This window comes from Tauraco erythrolophus, chromosome 1 (genome assembly GCF_009769465.1).
Source record: "Tauraco erythrolophus isolate bTauEry1 chromosome 1, bTauEry1.pri, whole genome shotgun sequence".
NCBI lineage: Eukaryota > Metazoa > Chordata > Aves > Musophagiformes > Musophagidae > Tauraco > Tauraco erythrolophus.
This window is the reverse complement of record NC_141465.1, coordinates 47,962,507-47,989,792: the sequence shown is the minus strand read 5'-3', so window position 1 is coordinate 47,989,792 and position 27,286 is coordinate 47,962,507. Positions and strand designations below refer to the sequence as shown.

Sequence of the window (27,286 nt, the reverse complement as noted above, 5' to 3'; positions counted from 1 at the left end):
GGAGCTAGTAGTATCTCTTAGACTCTTTTGTCTTAAATATTGCAGATGGAAAACTGTGACTTCAGGGGTTGCTGATACCAAGGCAGTGACAAATAATTATGGCCTTTGAGCAGGGAGTTTAAAACGGGGCTTGAACAAACAGGCTGTTGGGAACAACAACAATGAAATTATTCCAGCAGTTGCACTTGTTTATTTCCTCAGAAGGCACCTCCCTAGAAGAAAGGCTGCAAGCTAATTAAATAAAAAGATGAAGAAATGATCCTGCACAATGAAAGCTCAAACTGATTATAGACCTAAGAAAAATACTTTGCTTAAACATGAACTGAAAAATAATTCCAGAACCTCACAGCTCAAACAAGTATACCTCTGAAGGTCTTTCTTGTATGAGAAGCATGTCCTGCCCTCTATACTAGCATTTACTTTTCTCAACTGGGATTCAGTAGATATAAATCAGACCTTTGAATCTCAGCTCTAAGTTAAACTGCAAACACCAAAATAATAGATGATAACCTTTCCACGACCATCCTATGCAGCCAGTTCCTTTTGGCACCCATATAGTTCTGTCAGAAAACAAAACAACTTTAATAGATTGAACTTTGGCAACTGGAAGTTGAAGAAAGCTCAGGAGAATAGCCTCAAGACAAAATAACTTGAATGTGACGAAAGTCCCAATCTAAGCTTGAGACATTAAGCACATACAAAATCTGTCATCTTGTGGAAGATTCTTTATCTGGTTCAGGTATCTGCAGTAGCTGTGAATCTCACTTTTCTCCCAACTAAGTTCAATGGCTAGTAACAAAACTAGCTTTAAAAAACACACAGTTGAAAAAGTTCTTAAAAAATAATTCACAGGGAGTCTGTAAAACATGATACTTATTTCCCCCCCCCCCAAAGGTTTTCAGATCTGTATAGCCGTGATAATGATGGTAACCAGTACCATAGTCTATGGTGGAGCTTTCCAAAACGGGGAACCTCTGAATTTCTTACACAATACCTCCCAATTGTATTTTTTCACTTCATGCAACTCTTCTGCTGAGACAGAGTCACTCAGTTACCTTCTCTAACAGGGAAGTGAGTCAGGAGTTCTCAGATTCTTGGAGTGAAGTTCAAGTCTTGTGATTCAGATTGAGCGCTTCAATGGCTCAGTAGCAGATAAAAAAGATGACGCACCAGATGCTTACTTCAGACTGCAGCAAAGAGCACTGTTACATTGAGACTGCATCCAAAATACCGTGTACATTTTGGGGCTCCCCATCGCAAGAAAAATGAGCAAGTCCCGCAGATGACTAACAAAGCTGCTGAAGGGACTGGAGCACATGATACTGAAGTGAGGCTTAGAGATCTAGGTTTGTTCAGTCCACAGGGAAGAATGATGAGAGATCTTACTCTTCTCTGCAACTATGTAGTTGGGGTGGAGAGGAAGTGAAGAGAGAGCCTGACTCCTCTTGGTTGCAAACTGTGGGTGAATAAGAGATAATAGACACAACCAAGGAGATTCCAATGAGATGCAAGGAAGTTATTTCTTTTTAATCCTGAGAGTGTTCAAACCCTGGCACGGGTTTTCCAGAGAGGCCATGGAATCTCCATCCTTGGAAATACCCAAAAAGCAATAGGACAAAGCCATGCACAATCTGCTCTAACTGGACTTGCTTTGCAGAGAAGGTAGGGCTAGCAACCCCTAGAGGTCCCTTCCGACCTGAACAATTCTGTGAGTCTAACAAGTAATTAAGGCCATGATTTCCTCAAAGTCTGCAGAGGCTATACCAGCTTACAACAACCTTCGTACCTCCACTGCTCTTCACACTTCCCAGTACGTTTCTCCTTTAGCTGGGCTGACACTAGTGCAAACTGAACAGGGAAAGTGACTCAGCTTAAAAATAGGTTTCCAAAAAAAAAAAAGTTTTCTTAAGTAACTGAACTGTCCTGAGATGGTTCAGAACGTGCTGAACCAACTATTGTATTGGTACACTATGGCAGAGGCTAAAAATGAGCATTGACCAGGGAAGTACCTAAAGATCATTTATCCAGAAATATTGTCTTGACAATGATCAGTGTTAGAATTTTTATATTATATAAATATAATAAAAATAAATTAGTCCCTTTAGTACCATCAAGGGACTAATTTCACTGGAGAATTACAGTGGGGGAACTTTAGTTGCAAAGACTCCCACGCTACTGCTAATTCAGCTCAGGCCGAGAAAGGAGGTTTCTGTGGCTACTGATTTCTTATTATCATATAATAGCACAATATAATAATATCTGCTGAAGAAGACACATGACTATAGTACTTCACCTATGTAAACTAGATGGACTTCTTATTGCTACCATGAAAAAATACTAAAAACTATGTAAACAGGCAGAAACCCCTAATCTGTATCTCTGATTGATATGCCAGATCTGATCTCCACTGAATCTCATTTTTTCCTCACATACCATATTCTTTGGTGTGTTCTGAGGATCAGTGTTAACTCCCCAAATATCACAAAAGTTTAAATTTCTCAGCATCCTACTTTGGGGAGTGCTCAGTAGTTTATACCTTGTCTCTTTAGGCATGCATGCATCATCTACGCAAGAGGCTTGGAACAGGGACTAGAGTACCCCTGGCCTTTACTTCACAGTACAAAAAAGGAAGTTATTCAAAACCTGCTGTCCAAAGGCATATTCTCACTGTGCTACGCATAGATGTCATCATCTGAGCTTGAAACATTTTTAGCAGTACTTTCCTCTGTCACACTGTCATGGTTTGGCCCAGCCAGCAGCTAAATTACCACACAGCCACTCGCTCACTCCTCCCCACCACCCCTGCCTTGGAGAGGAGAAAAAAATATAACAAAAGGCCTGAGGGTTGAGATAAGAACAGGAAGAGATCACCCACCAACCATGGCCCCAGGCAAAACAGACTCAGCTTGGGGACAAATCGATTTATTTTGTTATCAGTTCATTCAGAGAGGACAAGAAACAAAGGCAGATCTTAAAAACACCTGCCCCCCACCCCTCCCTTCTTCCTGGCTCCAACTCCTACCCACAGCAGCACAGGCAGGACGGGCAATGAGGGTTGCAGGTCAGTTCATCACACGGTTTCTGCCGCTCCTTCTTTAAGCGGGCAGACTCCTTACACTCTTCCTCTGCTCCAGCGTGGAGCCCCTCCTCCTGGGATACAGTCCTCCATGAACTTGTCTGATGTAAGTCCTTCTCACAGGATGCAATCCTTACCCATCAGGTTGCTTCGGCACAGGCTTTTCCCATGGAGTCACGGCTTCTTAGGGAATAGCCACCTGCTCTGGTGTGGAGTCCCTTCCTATGGACTGCAGATGCATCTCTGTTCCACCATCAATCTCCAGGAGTGTGGGGTCATTTCCCATGGGAGACTATTATCTACAAACTCCTTCAGGCACAGGCATCTCTGCTCCAGGATGGGGTTCTGCACGGGCTGCAGGTGGGTCTCTGCTCTCCCCTTTATCCCCACAGGCAGCAGGGGGGCTGCCTGCCATCTCACCATGGGCTGCAGGGGAATCTCAGCCCCAGCACACCTCCTCCTGCTCCATCTTTACTGACCTGGTGTCTGTGTGGCTGTTTCTCTCAGGTTTCAGTCCTCTTTCTGCTGCAGCTGCGCCAGGCCTGATGAACCTCCGCAGTCCTGGCAGGACAATCTCCACCCAGTGGGTGCCCCAGCAGCAGGGCGCTTTGGAGTGCTCCAGTCCACACCACAGCAGCCATCTCCAGTCAAGTGGTGGTGGCCCAGCACAGACTGCTGCCTACCCAGGAGGTTGGAGGGTGGGCGGGCAGCCCCTCACCTCCCTCTTCTCTTCAGTGCAGGTCCCACCTGGCTTGAATTCCTTGGTCCCCTTCTCAAATAGGGCATTCACACAGGCACTGGTTGGCTCAGCCCTGGCCCCGAGGCAGGTCTGACCAGTTTTGGAGCCAGAGAAGCTTCTCACAGATCCTTACAGGGGCTATCTCTGCAGCCCGCCCCACCCCCACTACCAAAACCCCACCATATAAACCCAGCACACATACTGTGCAAGCAACCCACAAAAGGGGAAGAACATACCCTGCCTTCTGCATGCATCTCATACCCAAGTTTTGTTGAGGGATTCAAAGATAAATACTAAGGAAGAATGTACATCCTAACCATTCTATGATTCTATGATTTTAAATAGCTTCCCAATTAGCTGTTTCCCAAATCTAGGGGAAGCCTGTCCCTACACACACTAACAACTGATCTGTGGCTTCTTCCTTTTCATTTCTGTTTAGGCTCCTACGCTGCAGTCAACTAGCAGCAGAGAACTATGAGGTTGTATCGCCAATCTGAAGATCCATCTCTATATATTCCGTCACGCTCAGTTACTTACTCAGTTACTTAGCTCTGGCTACTTCTGCCATTTGCAGCAAAACTTAGGATCTAGCTGTGTACTGTTATGTGCTAGAGACACAAGATTCCCTACGACTAAGCTGTTGCAAGACTCCCTCTGGTCAGCCACCTGCTGCATCAGTTGATAACTGACACCTCAGACCTATTCCAGAGCAATTTGACAAGGCAAGTTGGGACAGTCACTGTCCATAGGTTCAGAAGACAGCAAGGTCTTCACACTTTTTCAGGATCTTTGGCTTCTTGGCAAGTCTCCAGGACTACAGCTTTAACCACTGCAGTTTCTGTATACATCTCCAGTTTCAGCCAGGAGCAGGGCAGACCTTTCCTCTGGGTCAGGGAGTAAAAGAGTAAAATTTTTCTCGGAAACCTCATTAATCCATCTTTCCCCACCTCCCACCACTGTCTACTACAATTAAATGTAAAGCTTTGCAAGTCAGAAGCTGTTTCCTTAAGCATTTTGCAGCACTTGGCTTTCCTCTCTAAGCAGAGACTAAACGCAGTAACCACAGAGAGTCCTGCCACTGTCTTGAGGGTTGTGACAAAGCTGAGTCTTCCCTGACAGCAGGTACCACTGATGGTGAAACATATGTAACTCAGGCAGGTCTGGGTATCCCATGGGGATCCTCCAGTCTATCTGCTGCTCTATGCTGTATCAACTACAGTTGGGGACAGCAGTGTCCATCATGTGTTCTGCCAGCGACGGTGACTGTGACTGCCTGCACCTCAGCGCATACTTACATGCCTGAATCAGGTTGTTCTTTAGGAAGAAGGTGATCTACTTCAAAAACCTTGAAAAAATAGCTTAAATCTTCCCATTCCCAGCAATAATTATTGGAGACACAGGGCACTTCAGAGTCCCCAAAACCCAGCAATAGAAACTCCTACTGAAAAGCTGAGAGAATCTTCTTGCTCTAATCTGCCAAGTTTGGTTTGTTCTTTTGCTTGTCTGCTCCCTCCAGAGGCCAAGCATGCAAGGGCATTTTGCTAATGATCTCTGTCAATTGGGAATAAAATTCATTAACTTAACCATAAAGAAGAGTAAGGCTGAGTAAGCAACACAGATGCTAGTGACCGCAGAAGAGAGTCCTACACCATCACAGCCTAGACACACAAATAGGAGGCACTGGACTGGAGCTACTCCCTCTTACATGAGGGAAGAATGAGTGCCTGCAAAGTACAGTATGGGTACTTCAAAAGAGAATTTACTGTTAGGCAAGTGATGCAGTAATAGGCCCCTTAATTGTTACCAAGTCTCTTTCAGCTTCTGATTAAGCTTTCCTTTCTTGAACTGACAGCCTTGATATAAATAAGCCTGCTGTACAAGCGTCCTCTCTGCCTACAAACACCTTGGAAAAAACATGAAGAAAAGCTAACTCGGACGACAGACAATGCAGTCTCATCTGTAGAGTATTTTTGTCCCACTAAGCATCTAAAGGAAAGTCTGAAAACATAGTTGGTGTAAGAAAGACATCTGGACCCCAAGAGTGGTGCAGGAGCAAACAAGCACTTGACAGGAGGAACAAAAGTCTTTAGATGCTTCTAGTGGTACCCTGCTGCTAGTACCTACTTCCTATACGAAATTACGACATGAAGGTGCTTGCTACTTTCAGCTTGCCTCTCTGTTTGGTTGAGATTGTTATTTTATTATCACAAAATTGATCTTTGTCATTAAATTTGATGGCAAGATATAGCACAAGCAACCTGAATTAATCAATAGGAACTCTGACTCATGCATGCTGTGACAAAAAAATAAAGGCGTCCTCCCTGCTCACCTCTTCTCCCTCCTTCCCCAAAGGGCAGGCACATCCTGAGAAAACACCTGAAGACTCATTGCTTTGTGTCAAAATGAGAAAGCATTGTCAACAACGGCCTTCACAAAAGCCAGCAACAGGCCTCAAGTTTAAAAGGACAAATAAAGCTGCACTCAGACTATTCCACGATTATTTCAGATAATACTTTCCTCTTCCCACACAAAAGGCTGCACTTTAACTTTCAAGTCCTCACTTCTGTAAAGTGGTCAAACTACCCAGATAGCACAGCATTCACAGACAAAAACCTAGCCTGGAGTCCTCTACTGAACCGTCAGATACAGGTACGAGTCCCCCAATATTCATATTCCATAAGAGCAAATGATTATGGCTTAGATTGAAACGTGGTCAACAGTAGGAGCAGTCAACATCCCAACTCACCTGAAAACAAGACTTATGTCATTACTGGAGGGCCACAGGGAGCAGGAGTTCACAACTTGGACACGCCATGAGTCCTATCCATTCGTCACGAAGAACCTGGTCAGGCGTACAGCCGGGCACCACACCGAGCAAACTGGCACCCTCAGTCATCGACTCATTTTCATCCATGGACATCACCCAGGTGACAGAGCAATCATTATGCCACCCAAACCTCTACCAGGTTGTACACTGTACACTAATTTACTTCGTATACATGTACGGTATGTATCATATACACGTATGGCACTGGCACATAGCACCACATGTGCATACTAGCACACGGAGTGCACAGTCACACGATACAACCTATCAGTGGTAACCAGCAAATGGCACAGAGCGCAGCCATCACGGGTTACCGGCCTCCTCCTCTTGCATAAGGAGAGGTTTTATTTTTTTTTAAAACCGTATACAATTTTTCAATTAGTGCGTCTCCACTATATCTGCTAAGGATTAGAGTGGAGAAGCACTAGGGCTGTCCAACCAAATGCACAGCTGCCCCTATTATAAGGTGAAGAGTCAAAGAAGATTTGGAACAGTGAACAAAAATCATGTTTCAAAGTTTTAATCGTAGAGAAGACATCAAAGTGGGAAACATCTTAGAGAACATAAAGTCAACACTTCAGCTGCAGGAAATTAGTTTTTGAACCTCTACTTTCAATTTACACAATCGGTAAAAAGCCAGTAGCTGTTCCTAACTTATCTAGAAAACACTCTTACAGCTGGAGCACCTTTCATGGCTTTACAGTCAGCAATCCTGCAATCCTCTACCTGGCAGCTGCTGTTCTACCACTGTTCTTTGCTCGGAGGCTCTCAAAAAAGAGCTACCTCTGCAAGCTGTTTTTCCACCCCAAAGAAAAGAGAAGCAAGAAGGGACAACATAAAGCTGCCTAGGCTGGGCTGTGAAAGGAGCTTTAGCAGTGGACAGAGAAACAAGATAAGGATGGGTATGCAAGGCTGGCAGCGCAGCCTGGCACGTGAGTAGAAACCAGATGGTGTTGTGCCAGAGCATGAACAAGAAATTAATAGCTACATGGGAAATTTCTTTAAAAAGTCTTGAGTTTCGGCTGAGCCAGACACAAGCCTGGGAGCAATAAAGACTGGAAGGAACCTCAGGGCAAACCAATTCTGCCAGGAACAGTTTCACCTTTGTCCCACAGTTGGAGTCTCTGTTATACCGGATATCTCCGGTACCGTGAACTAAGTTCCTTGCACCAGCAGTGTATTCATCTGTATTTCTCCTTACTACTGACCATGCCCTTCACATTTCCCCCCCGTAATGGTTTTGGCAAGTATAATTTCTGTAATATCTGTATCTTCAGTAAAAATTCATTGTAATTTAATCATTAACCTTTCTGCTAGCACAACGGAAAGAACAGACGCCTCCTACCCTTGGACCTCAAGACCAGTTTTGAGAGCTTTTAACCATTTTTATAGCTGCTCATAGTCTGCTTAATATGTTGAGGAAACCAATAAGCTAGGGAATGGTTTATAAAACTTATCCTGAAACATTTCAGCATTTATGTTGCTTCACAATTGAACCTTATAGGCATACGAAGACAGTACATTCATATACTTTAAAATCAGTGCAGTAAGAATGCTACATTGATAGTATCTTTTCCCAATATTTAGCAAGTTTTTACAACAAATATTTAAAATGCGTAAAACATTTGGCAAAATTACTTAAAACTAAGAAAACATTATTCCTAGAATAAGACACCAGATTCACGTAAGGAAAATAGACACTATAATGAAAATATAAAGTAAAAGAAAAGATATTTTTGCAAAAGCTCTGGAAGTTCAAATCTAGCACAGAACTACTCCTTAAAATCATGTAAAGCAATGAGGCCACTCCATATTTAAAGCCATTTTGTTTTTATCTATTGGGGTAGTCACTTTACATCATACCAAAAAGACTGTATAACGAATACAAGTGTCAAGAATCAGATTTTTATGGCACAAAAGGAAGTTTTCCATTAACCTGCTTTCAGAGTTGTTAAATACATAATTGAAGACAAAGAAACTAAGGCTACCACAAAATAATATTTTCATGACAATGTTAGTTTTTATTCCGCTTCTTAACTGACTCCTCCAGTCTGAAGGTGGAGAAGAACCTTTCCATTAGTTTGTTTCAGTGATTTATTCTGGATGAAAAGATTCTTTTCCTACGTTTGACACAAATTTATTTTCTCATTTATATTGTTATTCAAAGTTCAAATAAGCTTTAGCGTTGTACCTTACAATGTATGGAATTCAAGATTAAAATAAAACTCTACTCTTAACATAACCTTTTCTATAATGTAAAAATATTCTACATGTTTAACATATCAAGAATGTTAAGCTTTCACTTTGGGGAAAAACTACTTTTAGCATTTTTCAGTACAAACCCAACTGCTAATGTTTTGTATCCATGTATCCCTGTTAAGTTGGGTGCCACCCAGAGTTCATCTTCTGCAGCTACAGCTTGATTCCTGCACTTAACAACACAGAAGAGCTCTGCGTACAAGACAGTTTTCAACAACTGCAGATTTGAGATGCTGCTTGCTTTTTATCTTTGCTTCTCCTCTACTCCTCCACTGTGGCAAATTCACACCTTCGAAATAACGAGTGTTTTTAATTATCAAAATCAGTATAAAAATAGCAGCATGCTACTAGACATGAAAAGCAGATTCATTATGCATTATGAATTTAAATGCAGATTTCTGCCTTCCTTTTATATTATCAATATCTTTTTAAAGTTAACATCAAGGCAAGGGGTACAAGGACAGACACTGCATAGTATGATTTGATACTAATCTGAACGGGGTATTTGTATTTATTCAAAATCCATGATAATTACAGGGTAAACACTTTTTTTATTTATTTCAAAATACAAGTTTAACTGGAATTGTAGTGATGAATGCAGAAGAGGGAAAAATGCAGTCTTTTACAGCCCATGTCACTGTATCTCACTTACATCCAGAGGTAAAAGTTCTAATTGGTGAGGAGACAAAATATTTGTGGCGTTTCATTGAACCTTTGTGATAATCCAGCATTATCCATTTCTAAAGAAATATAAATACTTTAAAACAAACATTGAAAATAAATCCTTTTGATGTAACAAACTACACTCTTTACCGAGAATTTTCAGTCTTCTTAAAAGAAAGGGACTTCACCCAAAAAATAATCAAAATATCAATGTAGAACAATCCTTGGAGGAAAAAAGTCGGAATGTAAACCTCTGTTTCAAATTAGATCTGAAAAGCAAAAACACCACACCATGTATTTAATTCACATGCATTTTATGTCAAGCAACTCTGCCTTTAAGCTATTTTTATGGTTCAACAGGAGACTTACAGTACAGTAGTGTTTGCCTCAGCTCATATCCTGTTTCCTTAACACGTGAACAATTACCCTCCTCTTATGTCCCCACCACCACTGTTATGATACTAGTTATGCAGGTGAGCGATTCTGCCAATATAATTATGCATAAATAGGACAGACATAAAATAGCCCATGATTCTCAAAAATGAAAACAAAACTGAGTTTAAGAGTAACTTCCCTAAGTAGTGGCTATCCAAACTAATTTGGCAGCAAAATGATCTGTTTTCTACCCATTCTTCTGACAAACAACAAAGGAGAGGTTCCACCAAGTCTTTCATGTTAACTATGAACTAGGAAGCTGCACTTCGTTCTAGGAAGGACTAGGATGATCCCCAGAGAGGTTATTCACATTTTATCTCTCGCTGTCTTTTCCTTTCCTAAAGCATGATATTAATACTCTATTGCATAGCTGACAGAAGCTTAAAAACAATCATAGCTGCTCACTTAAGTATGTTATCCCACACAAAGATTCATTAGTTTGCAAATTTTATTCTTTCAATATTCCTACAGCTGCTATGTATCACTTTGATGTCTTACAATAGCTTCATTATGAAAAGCATGCAGTACTAGAAAGTGTTTCTAACTTCAGTAAGCTAAATCTTCAGGAAGCTCAACCACTAACAGGTCCAAAGTGCAATTTTCAAAAGTTGGAAGAAAAATTCATCAAGATTTTGTTATTTTTAAAATATTTGATCTAATGCATCATATATTGAGAATCTCAAAAAAGTCAAAATAATTTAAGCATTTAAAGAGAATTAGTCATATTACTGACGCAGAGAGAGGACTAAAAAGATGAAGAATTAAAACATAATAATATACTTAGAACAGTCTATCCAATTAAGTTAACTCACTGGCTCAGTAAGTTACTACTTATCCTCTCAGCCAGTTGACCCTGCACACATTCAGCTCTCAACTGCAAAATAAAGTGCATCACTTTAGCAAACATTTCTCAGCGGATTCGACTTCTGCAATTTCCTATATAATTTGAATTATAACGATTTTACTACTACAATTTAAGAGCGTGCATGGTCAGTTACTACGGCTTAGTGATAAGCAATAACAACTGATTGTGATAATCTGTAATTCAGGATTATGGTTAACTGTAGTAACTACTAAGATGTAGCTTTTAATGATTTTTATGTTAACAAACACAAATCTCTCAATTATTTCTGTAGTTGTTATTAGATAGTGAGGTTGTTAAAACTACAGAGAAATCAGAAAGGGGAAACCCACAAGCGTTCGTGCAATTCCCCAAAACACCTACATAACCTATGACCTGTTCCAGCAGCTGGTGTCCAATGCAGTTTGCACCAGCAGTTTAGGGCTCACTCTGCCCCGACTAGAGCGGCCATAGTTGCCCTACATGGCACAGGAGCTGACCCACCAATCTTTGTGCCTGCACCCTCAGAGGTCTTTCTGACCTACTGTGCAGGGGACACAAGGAAATCCTACTAGTCTGCTGAACCCTCCTACATCACCTACTTTGCTTCCCATCACAAGCTTGTTGCAAGGAGCTTACGCTTCGGAGAGCAGTACCGAGAGGTACATTCAGTTTCTGCGGTATGAACATACCCTGCTACATCCATGTCAACTTGCATAACTGCAACTCCTTGTGTGAGCACACACACACACAGAATCATTTGAATGGATGTTGCTCTCCATGACTCTAGGTCTTCGGGGCGTCAAACAACTTTGATTTTCGCTTAGGCATCTCAAGGGTAATGAGAAGACTGCTCTCCATGTATGTTTTAATAGTATGACACTAAGCATACTATTTGCTTAGAGGTCAACTAGAGGATGATTGCAGGACACAAGAAAGCTGGCATGCATACGTCCACGCTGCTTTCTGAAGCAGTCCCTAACATGCTGAGGTACTCTGAACATTAATGTATTATTTTACTCACTCTAAAACAAGATAAAACAGCTTATTGCCAAAGATGACAGTTTCAAGCATATGATATGAAATATATGTTTACTACTTACGTCATCAATATCTTCATCATCATCTCCAATATCATCAAACTGGATTTCATCATCATCTCCGGGACCAAATGTGTCTGTTTCATTGATTTTAGCTAAAAAGGAATTTACAGAAGTTAAGGAGTACACTCACACTAAGTCAAGATATATTGAGTATTCTTGTCCAATATGAACTTCCAATTTCAAGTGAAAAGATTCTTACCATGTTCTGGAAGCTCCCCATATGCTTTCAGACTTCTGGCTTCATCTGCATTGTACTTTAGAATAACATCAGCCTTGTTATCCTAAGTAAGAATTGATTAGAATTTATTAGTCATCCATGAAGGGAAAAAGTCTCTCTATTAACCTCGGCAGACTAGTAACACCTGTGTTATTTACAGAAGAGTATCTTGTTCCTCCTTGCCCTCCAGTTCCTTTAAATGTGAAGTAAAAAATTCTCATTTATAGAATAGCTTCATTTCTTCTGAGTGATAGCTTAATTTTCTCCTATTATACATAAGTAATTTGAGAAGTTCAGTTTCATGCCTTTGAAATTATTCTTTCTTCAGAGAATACACGTAGTAAGGTGTTTGGTGGTCAGGCAGAAAGTGTCAAAACTTCCCAGTTTTGTTTACCATCTTAAGTGTTTTACAACTCTAATGTATGATTCACAAGCAAAATCTATCTTCAAACAACTGATGACGCAACACTAACTTTCGTGAAAAAGCATTTACCTAATGAAAATTTGACAACTGTCTTTCATTAAGCTTTACATTAGGTAAAAATATGCTACTCTGTTTTGGGAAATTTAAGCAGAAACTAATCACTGATCAATTGGCCTCTTAAGGTAGAAGCCCAAACATCAATTCTTCAAAATTCTGATTACCAAAAATTCTGATTATCACAATAATCTTGGCTCAATCTCCCTTATATCACAGGATCCGAGCATCAAACAGCTACACTTGGGAAAAAAAAAAAGGTCAAGTGTGATGCCAATAAGCACCTTCGCTCATAAAGTCTCAGGGTGCAATTTAGAGGAACAAGTTGATCCAGGATTTGTCATCTACTCATGATAATCTTTCTGTAACACAGGGAAACTAAAAGTCACAATTTAGTATAACTAAATACAAATTCAATGTTAGATGGGAATTTCCTTCACAGTACCAATTCAACATTAAATAAAGCTGTTTGAAAGATACTCTTCATTGGAAAATTACACTGAATTTTTACCTGGTAGTCTCTTAAGCCAACCAATATAATATCAGATGTATTTATCCAAACCTGAAAGAGAAAACGTATGTTATATTGCAGGAATTCTACTTTTGTTGTATAACAGAGAGTCAAACAGCGTATTTGGTTTACTGAGAGACATGAAACATTTCACTACAGCCACCATTTTCACTTTCTAACCAGTGAACTGGAAATATCCAGTTTCGTATCTAACAGCAAAACCAAGGCCATAAACACTCAGATATTTTATTTCACATGTTACAGAGCTATTACTAAGGTAAATCAAACTTCTTTGAAGAGCTTCTAGCTAACAAGGTGGTTATTAAGTCATAACTTCTGAGAAAACAGAAAAAAATGCATCAAGCCACCATGCTGTGAACTCAGCTCCACAAGGGCAAAAATGAAAGAAAAACCTGATGAAGGGGGTGATGGACAAGCCCAGTGAAGAGCTCAAGAAAGTGAATGGAGTTGTCTCTAGTAGCCGACTATGCTCGCCATCAAGCTCTGTATCTACAATTAGGGAGGTTTTTAATATTTCATATACATATAAGTTAATAGAATATGAAAAATTAGTATTTCATAAGCAGCAAAAAAAAAAATTCTCCCTTGAAATACACACATCCAAAAGGCAGCCTTTCAATTACAAGCTTCACTCAAAAGTCAGATTGCCTATTTTTGTGTCGGGAATACAAACAGAAGAACAAACTAGTTTACTGCCAAAAAAGAAGTTTAACATATTAACTAGAGTAGAAATATTAACTTTTGTAACGAGCTACATACGTGAATTTTTACGTATCATGCATAATGTCACTGTTCTTTATTGCAATGCTTCAGAATTACCTTTTTTCTTAGTTTCCCTCTAATATGACATAGCCTCTTCACACCATCAAAACATAATGCCTCCAGTCTTCCATTGCCTAACATCTTGATCACCTGGGCATATTCTGAAACAGACAGTAACATAGAGCAAAACTTCAAAACAAAACCAGCTTCATGAAACAACCAATAACTTTTGCCACTGTAACCAACATTTGCTGTAACATTTTATCAAACAGAAACAGCTGACAGCAGCTTTGATGAGCCACACAGGCCACTGAATATATCACAGTTTTCTTATCACTGCTGTTAACATTTTCAAACACTGCTTGTTCTTGCTTGTATCCATGCTTTTGTTCCCTCTGAAACGCTTACTATGGATAATTTTTAGAGCTATCAAGCCACACTCAGACGCTGAAAGTCTAAGACAGCGTCACAGCGCCTGTCTAACAGGCAAAACCTGGCGCTGTCATTGTGGGAAGAGGAGAAAGCGACACACTTTGTATTCCCCACTGATACTCTGAATCCCTTCGGCAGAGGCTCTGTGCAAAAAAGCGCTCCTCTTGGACAGGCACTTTCTGCTATTCTCAGAAACTGTCTGAAAGGCAAATACCAGGCTTTGGCTGAAAACTATGAAGCTTCTTTCCAACACCCATCCTCAATCTCTCATCCTGTATTTAATCTCCCTCCCTGACTGAGCTCCAGAAAACACTACTGAAGTACTTCACACGCACCATTAAAGTTTGCAGCATGATGTATTACCATTTAACTAAAAAGAATAAAGATTGTAAGAATTATAACATTATTTGACCATCCATGCTCACTAGGGAAAAAAAACTTCTCCTTTAGCTGGAGCTGTATTTCAATATTCCAAAATCTTTCCTTAGCACAAGCTAGATAGACCAATAAATCTCATTATAATATTAATAACTGAGAATAATGTTTCACTGCTGCTCATGGCTTGGACAGGCGTACTCTTTGCCACGTAAAAACCTGGCTGGATGGCCGGGCCCAAAGAGTGGTGGTGAATGGAGTTAAACGCTGTGCGTGGCCGGTCACAAGTGGTGCTCCCCAGGGCTCAGTATTGAGGCCAGTTCTATTCAACACCTTTATCAACAATCTGGACCAGGGGATTGCATGCTCCCTAAGTAAGTTTGTAGGCAACACCAAGATGGGTGGGAGTGTTGGTCTGCTCAAGGGTAGGAAGGCTCTACAGAGGGATCTCGACAGGCTGAATCGATGCGCCGAGGCCAACTGTATGAGGCTCAACAAGGCCAAGTGCCGGGTCCTGCACTTGAGTCACAACAGCCCCATGCAACGCTACAGGCTTGGGGAGAGTGGCTGGAAAGCTGCCCAGCAGAAAAGGACCTGGGAGTGTTCGTCAACAGCTGTTGGAATATGAGCCAGCAGTGTGCCCAGGTGGCCAAGAAGGCCAACAGCATCCTGGCTTGTATCAGAAATAGCGTGACCAGCAGGACCAGGGCAGTGACTGTCCCCCTGTACTCAGCACTGGTGAGGCTGCACCTCGAATAGTGTGTTCGGTTTTGGGCCCCTCACTACAAGAAAGACACTGAGGTGCTGGAGTGTGTCCAAAGAAAGGGCAACAAAGCTGGTGAAGGGTCTGGAGCACAAGTCTTATGAGGAGTGGCTGATGGAACTGGGGTTGTTTAGCCTGGAGAAGCAGACGCTGAGGGGAGACCTTACTGCACTCTACAGCTACCTGGAAGGAGGTTGTGGCAAGGTGGGTGCCAGTCTCTTTTCCCTAAGCAACAAGTGATAGGATGAGAGGAAAAAGCCTCAAGTTGCACCAGGGGAGGTTATAGATTGGATAGTAGGAAAAGTTTCTTCACAGAAAGGTTCGTCAAGTACTGGAACAGGCTGCCCAGGGAAGTGGCAGAGTCACCATCCCTGGAGGTATTTAAAAGACGTGTAGATGTGCCACTTAGAGACGTGGTTTAGTGGTGGACTTGGCAGTGTTAAGTTAGTGGTTGGACTTGATCTTCAAGGTCTTTTCCAACCTAAACAATTCTATGATTAAGTAGATTTTGCTTAGGAGTTGAAAAGGATTGTAAGTTTTATAGCTGCATTAAAATCAACTCTTTTTTTTTGGCTTACAACTTTCATAGAATATCAGAAAGATCTTAAAAAATTAACTTAGTTGTCACTTCTTTTACAGTGATTGAAGTCAGTACTTTTCCTGTACTTCTAAAAAGCAACTGATTAACTGGTCACTAGGCAAGTACTTGCATATGTGTGAGCAACCACAAGAGTGTGACACAGAACACAGGGTAAGCCAAAAGACAGGTGAGCTCACTGTCACCAAAAGGTGGGGGAGAGGGGAATCCTAGTCATCACCCTCCAGCTGAACACTCCTGTGGCTTACTTTACCCAACACCACCCAAGTAAGGATCTTACCTATTGCTCTTGTTTTAGTATTGTTAGACATCCCAACCCAGGAGCCAATTCAACCAAACCATCAAGGGACAGCGGAAGAACAGTGAGATGTATTATTCAGCCAGGTCAGTGATTTCAGGGAGCTCATTGAAGGATCCAAGAAATGTTAACAGTCGGCATAAAATGGAAAGCGTGACTGTGCATCCAAGAGACAGCAAACAACTACAGGCAACACTGAACTACATCAGCTAAGCTAGTCGCTCACAGATGCTCACACAGAGCAACTCCAGGGATTTCTAGGGAATGTTTACAAACATACTGTATTACACACGGCATCACAATAAGGTCAAGGAGAGGCAAGCTTCACTCTTAAGTGGTGAAGCTGTTTAAAATTTCCCTTTCCCTAACGTCTTCCTCTTCCACTCAATGTATCAAATACAACCCCAATAGGAATATCTCTCTTTATTCCACAGTAACTTTGTATTTCTCAGACAACCAGATGTTTTCTTTGTGTATCAACTTCCAAAGTATGCCACTTACGACAGCTGACTGAAAACAATGGTATTGCCATACTATAGATGAAAAACTCACCTTGTCCGTCCTCCTTGAACACCAGTTCTCTTTTTTCTGATTCATTCTCATTCTTACCTCGTCGCCTATTTTTACCTCCTTTGCCTATATTAAAAGGGAGGAAAAAAAGAGCATGTGTGTATCTGTGAATACAGCAAATGAAATAATCTGGACTTACAGGGATTTCTGTGCTTGTTCTCGATATGGCTGCTTTAAGTATCCTATCCAGAGCTTGCTTTTAACATTTTTACCTCTCAATTTTTAACTGAGCAGTAACACGGTAATTAAAAGATTAGAGCCTCCACTATTTAAGATGTTCTGGCTGCTCCGAAGCGACAGTAGCCTTCAACAAGGATTTGCACAAGATCATAATTTTCAGTTTTTGCAACGGCTGCTACCAAATATCTCATAAATAACAATGGGATAACCTGAGGCACGTAACCGCCAACAAATAGAAGAACAACTTGAGGGATTATGGTATCGCTGAAATCCCTGAAATACTCGAGGAAAGCTCCCGCCTCAAGTGAAGATGTCCTTTTAAAAGGCACACACGTGGCAACAAGATGAGATGCTCTTCACGAAGACGCAGCAGAGCAGCTCATACTTCCCTCTTCCCCTGCTAGAAAGCTGCTGTTCCCTCCCTCTCACTTTTTCTTATTTTCCTTTAAGCGGCGGGATGAGGGAAAAGAGGAGATGGAGCATCTCCCAGCGAGTGCACGCAGGGGTACGCGCACCCGGCCGCTTCCTCGGCGGCGGGCAGGGCCGCCCGTGACAGCCAAGCCCCGCCAGGGCCTCCCGGCCGGCCGGGCCCCGAGGCCTCCGACATGCCGCTGGGCCGCGTACGACCGGGGCCAGGCCGGGACCCGCGCCCAAGAAGGGCCGGGAACAGGGGAGGGGGACCAGCCCAGGGGACCCGCCAGTACGGCGGCGTGGGCGGGAGGGCTCCTCCGCCCCCTTCGCGCCCCGCCCGCGGGCACCGGGCCGCGGCGGCTCCCACGTGAGAGGCGGCGGCGGGCGGGGGGGCGTCCCCGGGCCTCCCCAGCGCGGCCGCGCCCGGGCCCGGCCTCGTCACTACGGCGAAGGGACAGACCCGCCGCAGAAGGCCCGGCGGAGGAGAGGGCGCCTCACCTTTATTCTTGGGCATGGCGTCGGGCGCTCCGCGGCGGGGGGGCTGCGGGCAGGGGCGGCGGTTCGGCTTATCACGCGGCGGCGGGCAGGATCGGCGGCGGCTCCTCGCGCGGCGCGGCCGGGACCGGGAGCGGGGCCGGGGCTGGGGCTGCGGCGGACTCGCGCGTTCCGGCCGCTGGCGCCGATCGGGCCCACAGCGCCCCCTGGCGCGCGGGCGGGCTCGCTGCCTCCTGGCAGCGCCGCCTTTGCGCATGCGCCCCGCGCCCTCCTGGCAGCCTGCTCACTCGCTCCCGGCGGCGCAGCGACGTCATCAGGTGACGTCATCGCTCCCGGGCGGGCAGCGGTGGCCAATCAGGGGCTCCGGGTGGCGCCGTAGGGGCGGGCTCGGTCGGTGCCAGGCGGCGCAACCGCGGGGCGCTTCGGTCTCAGCCGAACAGCCACGAACCTGAGCGGATGCGGAAACGTTGCCGCGGAGGTTTGGGATTTGTTTTTTGTTTTTTTTTTGGACAACGACGATCCCAAAGAACGGTGCCGGTAGTCCCCGCCGACCCGGGACCGCTCCCCGCCGGCAGCCGCCGCTCTCCCCCCGCTCCTCGTCCCAGCGCCGGGCCCAGCATCGGCTTCGGGAACGGCAGCTCATGGGGATTGCGAGAACTTTTTGTGGTGGATTTTAAGGAAAAAAAGGAGTTCCACACCTGTGCCCGGAGGAGCGGGCAGCAGAGGCCCTCCGAGCCTGGCGGGAGCCTCCCTCCGGGGGGAAAACGATGTTACGCGCTTAAGTGATAAACGGTTACAAAGCCTGAAGTAAAGCCAGGCGGTGCCGTCGGGATGCCGTGCCGTACCGACCCCGCTTCCTTCCTTTCCAGAGCTTCTCAAGGTTTACAGATTATCCCGTTTAGTTCACGCGGGCAGGATAAAGCCTTGTGCGGGCGCGGGGCCGCAGCGGTGCGCGCCTCGGGTCCGAGGTGGGAATTTCACTCGGGCCGTGGCGCTGCCCTCTCTCTTCGCCCCGGCTCCGTGGGCTTTGTGCTGCCTGTTGCCGCGCCTCTCTTCACGCCCCCTTACTGCTTTCCTTTGGTACGCCTGGCAAGGCCTCTGGGTACAGTCCTCATCTATTCTCCATCACAATTACTGTAATGGTACGTAGACTATGCAAACTTTTCCGAATCTTCCATCTTTTTCCAGGTGGCAAGGCTAAAATAGTTACCCTTGTAAGCTTCCAAGTTGTGTGGGCTGCTGAAACACGTGGGCATGTTGCTCATGGAGTACTTATGTACTCATTTTTCACATGTTTAAAGGTTTATTAATTACCAAATATGCCTTTATTTTCAATGTCCGGAGCAACACAGGCATCTCAAGTATTATTGAGCAGCCTCCCTTGAAGTCATACTCTACAGCCGACTAGAGTCGTTACAGGATATTAAAATACAATATTCTTGCACTTTGGCCTTGCTGTGCCATACACTGGGTCTATAGCACTGTCCTGGGTTAGGCCGCTCCGGCAACCAAACCCTACACAGTTGCTCACTCCCCCACCCCCAGGGATGAGGGAGAGAATCGAAGAAAAAAGAGACCCGTGGGTTGAGATAGTAACAATTTACTACTACTGCTACCTATATATATATATATGTACGGATATGCACTGAATTACTAGTGTTTTTCCTACTTTACTAAGAGTGATCTGAATAAATATGCTGTAATAGAGCGACATTTTAACTGACAAACGCTGACCATAAACTCTTTCTGGTTGGAAATGCACACTTGGTATGCTGCAAGTGTAGTTCACTGTTAGTGACAAACAAACAACTACTTTTATAACTGGGCAGGACAAATGATTAACCAAAAAAGCGTTATTTTTTTTAAGATGTCTGAAAGTTTATTCATAGTAGAAATTTCAATTTCTTTTGAAGACTACAAAACCTGCCATTAGACAGGAGTACAAGCAATGATATCTTTCCAGAACTGTTCATAGTTACATCTGGAAGAGTTCTACTTACACATTAATAGCATGATTGGAACATTTCCTAGATCAGACTCTGAATAAAACAATCATTTAAAGTATTCAGTACACTTTTATTTTTTTTTTAACTAGCATTTCAGTTCTATGACAGCAGTGCCAAGCATCTAACAGATGCTATTGTAATGGTCTAGAACAAGGTACAATACCACTGACTTCCTGGAAGAGTACCTTAGACTCACTGACATGCCATGCTGAGAAAACTAGTATAAAGTATTGATTGTATAGAATCGTAGAAAAATATTTTATCTGAGATTTTGTCATTTTTTAAAAATGTTTTAAGTAGATCGCGCCCCCCTCCCCCCAAGGTTGCAAAATAATTACATCCCTCCTTAGTACACCTTCCCTTTGATTAGGTCAAGAGTATCAAGATAAAGCTAATCATTTACATCATTTTCATAAGTGAAATTCATCTATTAACCATTGCTGCTTACTAAGGACCGGCATACTTTGAATCCCTTCCTTCCGATAATAGAAAAGCACAGCTTTAGTTGGTACACCACATTTACAAAAGCAAAACACACAAAAAAATCCCAGACACATAAATCTATTTTCTTATGCCCTTGTCTCTTTAGAAAAAAGTTTTAAATATTCTCTTGAAAAAGTCCTTGTAAGTTTCACTCAACGTTATAGTGATTATGAATAAAGAACGTTGCCCTTACTGCATATAGATGGCATTTAACGAGTATTGCAGCTACGCTCTTCCCTCTGTTCTCTCTAGCTCTCAAGCACAAGTAAGTGGTAATTTAACACTAAAAAAATTAAACCGTGGCCCACATATAGAAAATTCACCTGTATCTGCAGTTCTCCTTTTTTATCTTCTATGACTGCATCCTAGAGTCGCTTGCTATGCTTTGCAGACCGAGAAGCCGTCCAGCAATGAATTCACACAGCGTGTCATATATACTTACATTCTAATAGAAAGGCGCTGCCATTCAAAAAAGCATTATGTGGATTTCTTTATAGCTTCTAACAACTGAAGCCACAAACCCACAAAATCCATGTGAAAGCTGTGAACGTGGATCTAAACCAGGAGGTAAGGTACATAAAACCATGTAAGTCTAGCCTGTAAAATACACCTCCTGCATAGATGAGCCCTTTATATCTCAGTTTAGAAAGTAAAATACAGTGGATCTAGACTTCAACACGTTCCAGTTAGCATGTGCTAAACTGCCCTGTTGTATTAGCATTTAAAATGCTCATCGTATGCCACTATATACGTGACATAGTGCAACATCTGTACAGTCTAGAACTAAATTAACAGCTTGCTTGAGAACATGGATACATAAAATGCAGGAGTTAACTTTGCTTCAGCATTTGGCTAACGACCAGTGAGCTTGAGGGCCACAAAATATGGCTAAAATAAAATTACTGGAAGTACTTTTGTGTTCTTTTAACATAAATATTGCCAATAGTGAAGCAGCTTAACACTTCCTCCTTTTGACTGGTTCTTGGCCAGGTACCTATATATGCACATTGAGAACACACGTGGAATTCCTTCCTGAACTGAAATGCTATTATTGACACACTACCAAGTACTGTCATCCCTTTATTTCAACAGTAGCAGTTTTAAATCCTGTTTGTTGACTGGATACGACAACCTTAAGATGAACACACTTAAAAGCCACTCCAGAAGGTACGGTTTCTAGGTTTTGATGAGCCTGACTTGCAATCGCTCACAGAGCTGAAAATACACTTTCTGAAAGGTAAGGTTCTCCTAAATTCCTCTGGAACTGCAGACACTGTCAAAGAAAAAAGTAAAATGGCCTTTTTCTGCTTCTATTTAAAGATGTTTCTTGAAGGAAGGGCAGATGTGTATGTCCAGCTAAAGGGAACTTCAGTGCTAGAGCACCTAGTAAGGGAAAACCGCTAACTGCTTGGAAGAGCTGCGTGTTCAAATTTCTGAGAACTATGGTAATTTAAGAATCCATGTTCATAAAACCAATTTCTTAGCAATTATATAATGGATTAAATATTCAACAGATTTTTAAGGGCAATAAAAGTGGGATTCTTTGCAAGTCTAACAAAGGAATCTTCCCCAAGGAACTCAGAAAAACTTGTGGCAGAAGGACACTCTCACCTTCATTTAGAGCAAATCTGTGGTGTCATAAAGATGTTTCTCCCTTTCAGCAAACCTCTGATGATTTCAGGGAAACTATAAAATTAATCACTATAAAAGAAATTTAATACCACTAAACCAAGAAAATAACCTTCTTATGCAAAACACAAAATTGCACCTTTTAGTTTAACTGTATTGTTCACATAGATCTGTTCACCCAGACCCACAACTTACTGAAGCTTGATTTCCCAATAGCCATTTTCATATCTGGATGAGTTGATGTAGCATGTCATTTTGGTGGAGTGGGACTCTCGCTGAATTCAACACATTCCAGTTCACCTTCTCATGTGGGCAATGATCTTTCAAGACCAGCCATCAAGATGTGCTTTTAATTACTTAAGACACTGAGAGGCCGGGAGCATTAAAAGTTTATATTAGTATTTAAAATGAGGCTTTCACCCTCATTACAACTTGTTTCCATCTGGGGAAAAGCAAGAACACTCACTCTGAACAGCTTTGTTTTACCTGATTGGGACAATACTATTTTCACGGGAAATTGTAATGACCCTTCTCTAACTCCAGACACGTGGTTGATTCTCATTTTGCTTTGGCTGTCAATTAAAATTATCAGAAAAGACAAAATATGAGATCCATCAGTTTTGCAACCGCAATGAAAGCAGCTTAAACCTGCTTTTCACAGGCTTCCGCTTATTAGCAGACAATACGTTTGCTTATCTTCAGTGCTGCTTTTCTTCTTACAATGCCAACATTCACTGAACAAATCCTTTGCAGCTTAAACAAAAGTCACAGAATAGAGATAAAATATTAACAATGGATTATAAGAATAAACAATACAGACCATGTCCTCTATCAGAAAGTATTTAGCAATGATTCCTGAGTCCAGAGATTAGATGGGAGAGAATAAAAGGGAGGGAAGAGGGAACAGAAGACAAGAGTGAGATATGGAGCAAGTTATCTTTTCTCTGGGTTATATTACCTATTGTATATATAGTATGGTGAAAGATCCACTGTTTAAATTTTGATTGCTATAAACAGTATCCTGATTTTCATAACATGACATGCAGCATCAAAACCATGGAAATGTAGAAAAGACATAGGCAAGGAGAAATACATATTCATAGTATTACATTCAATAGCTGTTTAACAGTCAGGCTTCTTTTAGAGCTGTCTGACAATACTGATTAATCCAGGTGAACTGTTTAATCAGACTTAATTGTCAAAATGATTAATAATATCTAAGTAAAACAAGGCATGTATACATTAAAGGAAACAGCACAGAAACGTACTGCTTGTGAACTGTTTACAAAAACATACAAAATGTTGGATGGCACGAAGTATATAGTGCTAATATAAACAGATTGTTTAAGCTAAGTGCTTAACATAAACCGTCCATCTCTACCTGTAACGAAGAATATCTTAGGGGACAAAAAATATTCCTTATAAAAATAATGCTATGTGGTGCAGAGTGCTTTATTCAGTGTATTTTTGACAGAGGTGGCGCTCATAACTCTTCTGGTTTATTCAGTCGTCAACATGATCGTTTTCCTTGTGTTTCCACTTGTCACTCTGTTTGAAGCTCCAGTAAGATCAGTAACTTGCCATTAACAGTTTTAAAGCGAGAACAGATGAAAGCAGTAGCAGCAGCAGGAGCAGCAGCATTATAGGTACCAGCTGGGACAGAGTGTGCTTGCAGGTATCTGTCAGATATGTGCTACCTGTCGCCATCATTTGTGCTATCATCTTATGCCATGGTACCAAAAATCTGGTTGAGGTCACTTCACAGGGCTGTTGAGGGTAATTTTTTTTATACCTCTCCTCTGAGCAAGAGTAGAACGGCCGACTGGCTCCAAAACCGGTGACTGATTACGATTCAAAGCAGAGTAAGTTGCTGCCATTGCACCCTGTGGGGCAGAGGGGGGGAGGGAAAAAAAAAAAAAAAAAGGAGGGAGTACCTTGTGACTGACACACATGCTAGAGATCACACAGCGCTAAAGTGCCAGAGATTCTGAACAAGTTTAACTTCCAGTCTACTTTCATCTACAAAACAGAAACAGGCCACTGCGTTACTCAAACACCAGCAGTGTCTGGAGTGAGTGTTTTTTAGGGTAACAAATAGTTTTCAGATCAATCTAAAGCAATTTTACCTTGCTTAAAAAACCAAACCCAGATTGCTCAATTAAGTGCTCTCTCCATGCTTTGTGAAATAGTTGGGGAATGAAACCCCATTGGTGGGCCGTCTCTGCTTATCACTTATACAGCCATTTCAGTTTTTTAACAAAATATTTTAAATCTCCCACTTTATTCAGCACATGAAGATTTATTTAAAAAAAAAAAAGTTGTAAGCCATGGGATCAGAACTTCCTCCTCTTTCCGCTTGTGTTTTTGGATGCTAAAAATTTCTAATAGCTGACTCAGAGTGTTAATTATATTCTTCAGATCTCTTTCGTGTTGCATAACAAGGATTCTTGGATGTAGGATTGAAGGCAGGGTGGAATACAGAGAATTATTTTTGATTCCTCTCTGCTTGTTCAAAGTGAAGAAGTTTATCTGGGTCAAAACCAGACTGTGTTTCAGACAGAATGCGAACAGTATGATACCATATAATTAACACTGCCTTTTTGACTTCCTTTTAGCTTATACTGTGATCATGAAGTATACTGTTTTCTTTCAGTCACTGATGATTAGCCTCCTCTGAAACTGTAAAATTAGCCAAAATAAACTATTTTTCAGCTCCCCTATAGTCACCTGACAACATTTTCACTATCAAAAGAATGATTCTTCTGTGCTGGTTTCTTAAGGAAGTTTAGCCTCCCACTGTAAGTCCAATAAATTTGAAACATAAGACAATGAAAGTATTTTTCAAATGTATTAGATTTATTCTTCATGACTGGGTTCTTATGAAATCTTATTATACATCTTATTATACATCTTATCAATGACCTGGATGAGGGGATTGAATGTACCTCAGTAAATTTGCGGACGACACCAAGCTGGGAGGCTGTGTCGATCTGCTCGAGGGTAGGGAGGCCCTTCAGAGGGATTTGAACAGACTGGATCGTTGGGCTGAGGCCAATGGCATGAGCTTTAATAAGGCCAAGTGCAGAGTCCTTCACTTGGGGTATAAAAACCCCAAGCATCGCTATAGGCTCGGGGAGGAGTGGCTGGAGAGCTGCCTGGCGGAAAAGGACCTGGGGGTGTTGGTTGACTACCGGCTTGATATGAGCCAGCAGTGTGCCCAGGTGGCCAAAAGGCCAATGGGATACTGGCGTGTATCAAGAATAGTGTGACCAGCAGGAGCAGGGAAGTGATCCTGCCCCTGTACTCGGCACTGGTGAGGCCGCACCTGGAATATTGTGTCCAGTTTTGGGCCCCTCGCTTTAAGAGAGATATTGAGCTCCTGGAGCGAGTCCAAAGAAGGGCGACTAACTGGTCAAGGGGCTGGAAAATAAAACTTATGAGGAGCGGCTGAGGGAGTTGGGGCTGTTTAGCCTGGAGAAGAGGAGGCTGAGGGGGAGACCTGATTACGGCTATAAATACTTGAGGAAAAGATGGTGGGGAGGTGGGGGAAGGGCTCTTTACATTAGTGATGGGTGATAGAACAAGAGGAAATGGGCATAAGCTTAGTCAGGGGAGATTCAGGTTGGATGTTAGGAAGTGTTTCTTCTCTGAAAGGGTTGTCAGCCACTGGAATAGGCTGCCCAGGGAGGTGGTGAGTCCCCATCCCTGGATGTGTTTAAGAATAGGGTGGATGATCTACTTGAGGATATGGTTTAATGGCGATTAGGGATGGTTGGACTCGATGATCTCTAAGGTCTTTTCCAACCTAGAAATCTATGAATCTATGAATCTATTACAAGTTCACTTTATGGCTTGGTGCAACTCCCAGTCATCACAGCTTTGAAATAGTATTTACAGGAAACACATACCACAGTAACTTTTTTTTAAAAAAATCATTTTGTTTACACTAATTTTGCCTAAACAGCAAGCTTAACAAGTATCTACTTACCTTCACTAAATGGGGAGCATCCTGCCTGTTCAGCTGGTATTGAGGCAACTGGTCACAGTGAACTATCCAGGGGTGACTAAGAACTTGGGCTGCAGTCAGTCTTTGATGTGGGTCAACATGAAGCATTTTTGAAACAAGGTCCTGTCAATAACATACAAAGAGTCAATGCAAGTAACAGTAACATTTCAGTTAAAAACAGACTACAGTTCAAAACTGAAGAATTTAGTGATATAAAAATCTGTTCATAACGTCAGTTTGAAACAGCTGAAAGACTGCCCAGCAATGCCAACACTGCATCTTTTAATTATATGACTAATGGATGTTTGGTAACACAATAGGAAAGTATCCAATTAAATTAGGCAAAATACACAAACAAAAATATACACATTGAGCTAAAGACCTCACTATACCAGTATTTTTTTTTTTTTTAATAATGACAAATAAGTAGCTATGTAGGAAATGAGTACTGAAAATGAACAACTGAAAACAGAGATGATCCTTCCTTTGCATGTTTCCCCAGTGTCTAACAATCTTCCAAAAACTGTGCAAGTTGAATTTTAGTATTTCTGCTGGCCATAAAAGTACCCGTAGTGAATTTTACCTCTTCCCCTCCGAACTAATTTTGCTGCTTATATTTTTGTTTTTCCCCCCTTCTCAAACACTTCACAACCATTTCACAATTGTGAACCACATGAACAAGTATTTAATTTTGTTTCTTGTTTAACTTCTGCAGAACATATTAATTGAATGATTCCTGATTTCCTAATAAAATCATCATATGACAAAAAAGGAATTAGTCTTTCCTTCTTTGTATCATCAATGAAAGTATCTTTTTTGTCTGTCACGTCAGTCGGCTCTGCTGAGATTAAAAACACATATTCTATTTACCCTCTTCACATGGAAGTGGCTCTTGACGTCTGAAAAGGTTTGCAGCTTCGTTTTGGTACATCTTTTTCTACCACCTTTTCAGTTTTATTTATCTTTTTCAAATTATAGTAGTGAGAATTGCATACAACACTCCAGGTGTTGAAAACAAATTTATACAGCAGCATAATATTTTATAGATAACTTTAGATGTCAGTCAGTAAGAGTAAAGCATAAATAACATTGCTACATTAAGCAATTA

At 42.1% G+C, this 27,286-nt stretch overlaps 2 protein-coding genes across 2 annotated transcripts in view; both read right to left on the bottom strand.

Moving 5' to 3' along the window:
- Positions 1–8,640: 8,640 nt before the first annotated feature.
- On the bottom strand, positions 8,641–18,119 carry EIF1AX (eukaryotic translation initiation factor 1A X-linked). The gene is made up of 7 exons (XM_086608980.1): positions 18,058–18,119; positions 16,951–17,034; positions 13,990–14,093; positions 13,150–13,200; positions 12,143–12,224; positions 11,944–12,035; positions 8,641–9,833 (listed from the first exon to the last, which is right to left on the bottom strand). The coding sequence occupies exons 1-7, from the start codon at positions 18,071–18,073 to the stop codon at positions 9,828–9,830; spliced, it is 435 nt and encodes a 144-aa protein (XP_086465106.1). The 5' UTR covers positions 18,074–18,119; the 3' UTR covers positions 8,641–9,827.
- Positions 18,120–19,974: 1,855 nt separating this feature from the next.
- The window catches only part of RPS6KA3 (ribosomal protein S6 kinase A3), an 86,251-nt gene continuing 78,939 nt past the window's right edge, over positions 19,975–27,286 (bottom strand). Inside the window, 2 exon segments of the mRNA XM_086615496.1 lie at positions 19,975–24,055; positions 26,161–26,301. Of these exon segments, the coding sequence (XP_086471622.1) occupies positions 23,927–24,055; positions 26,161–26,301 (270 nt within the window). The 3' untranslated portion in view covers positions 19,975–23,926.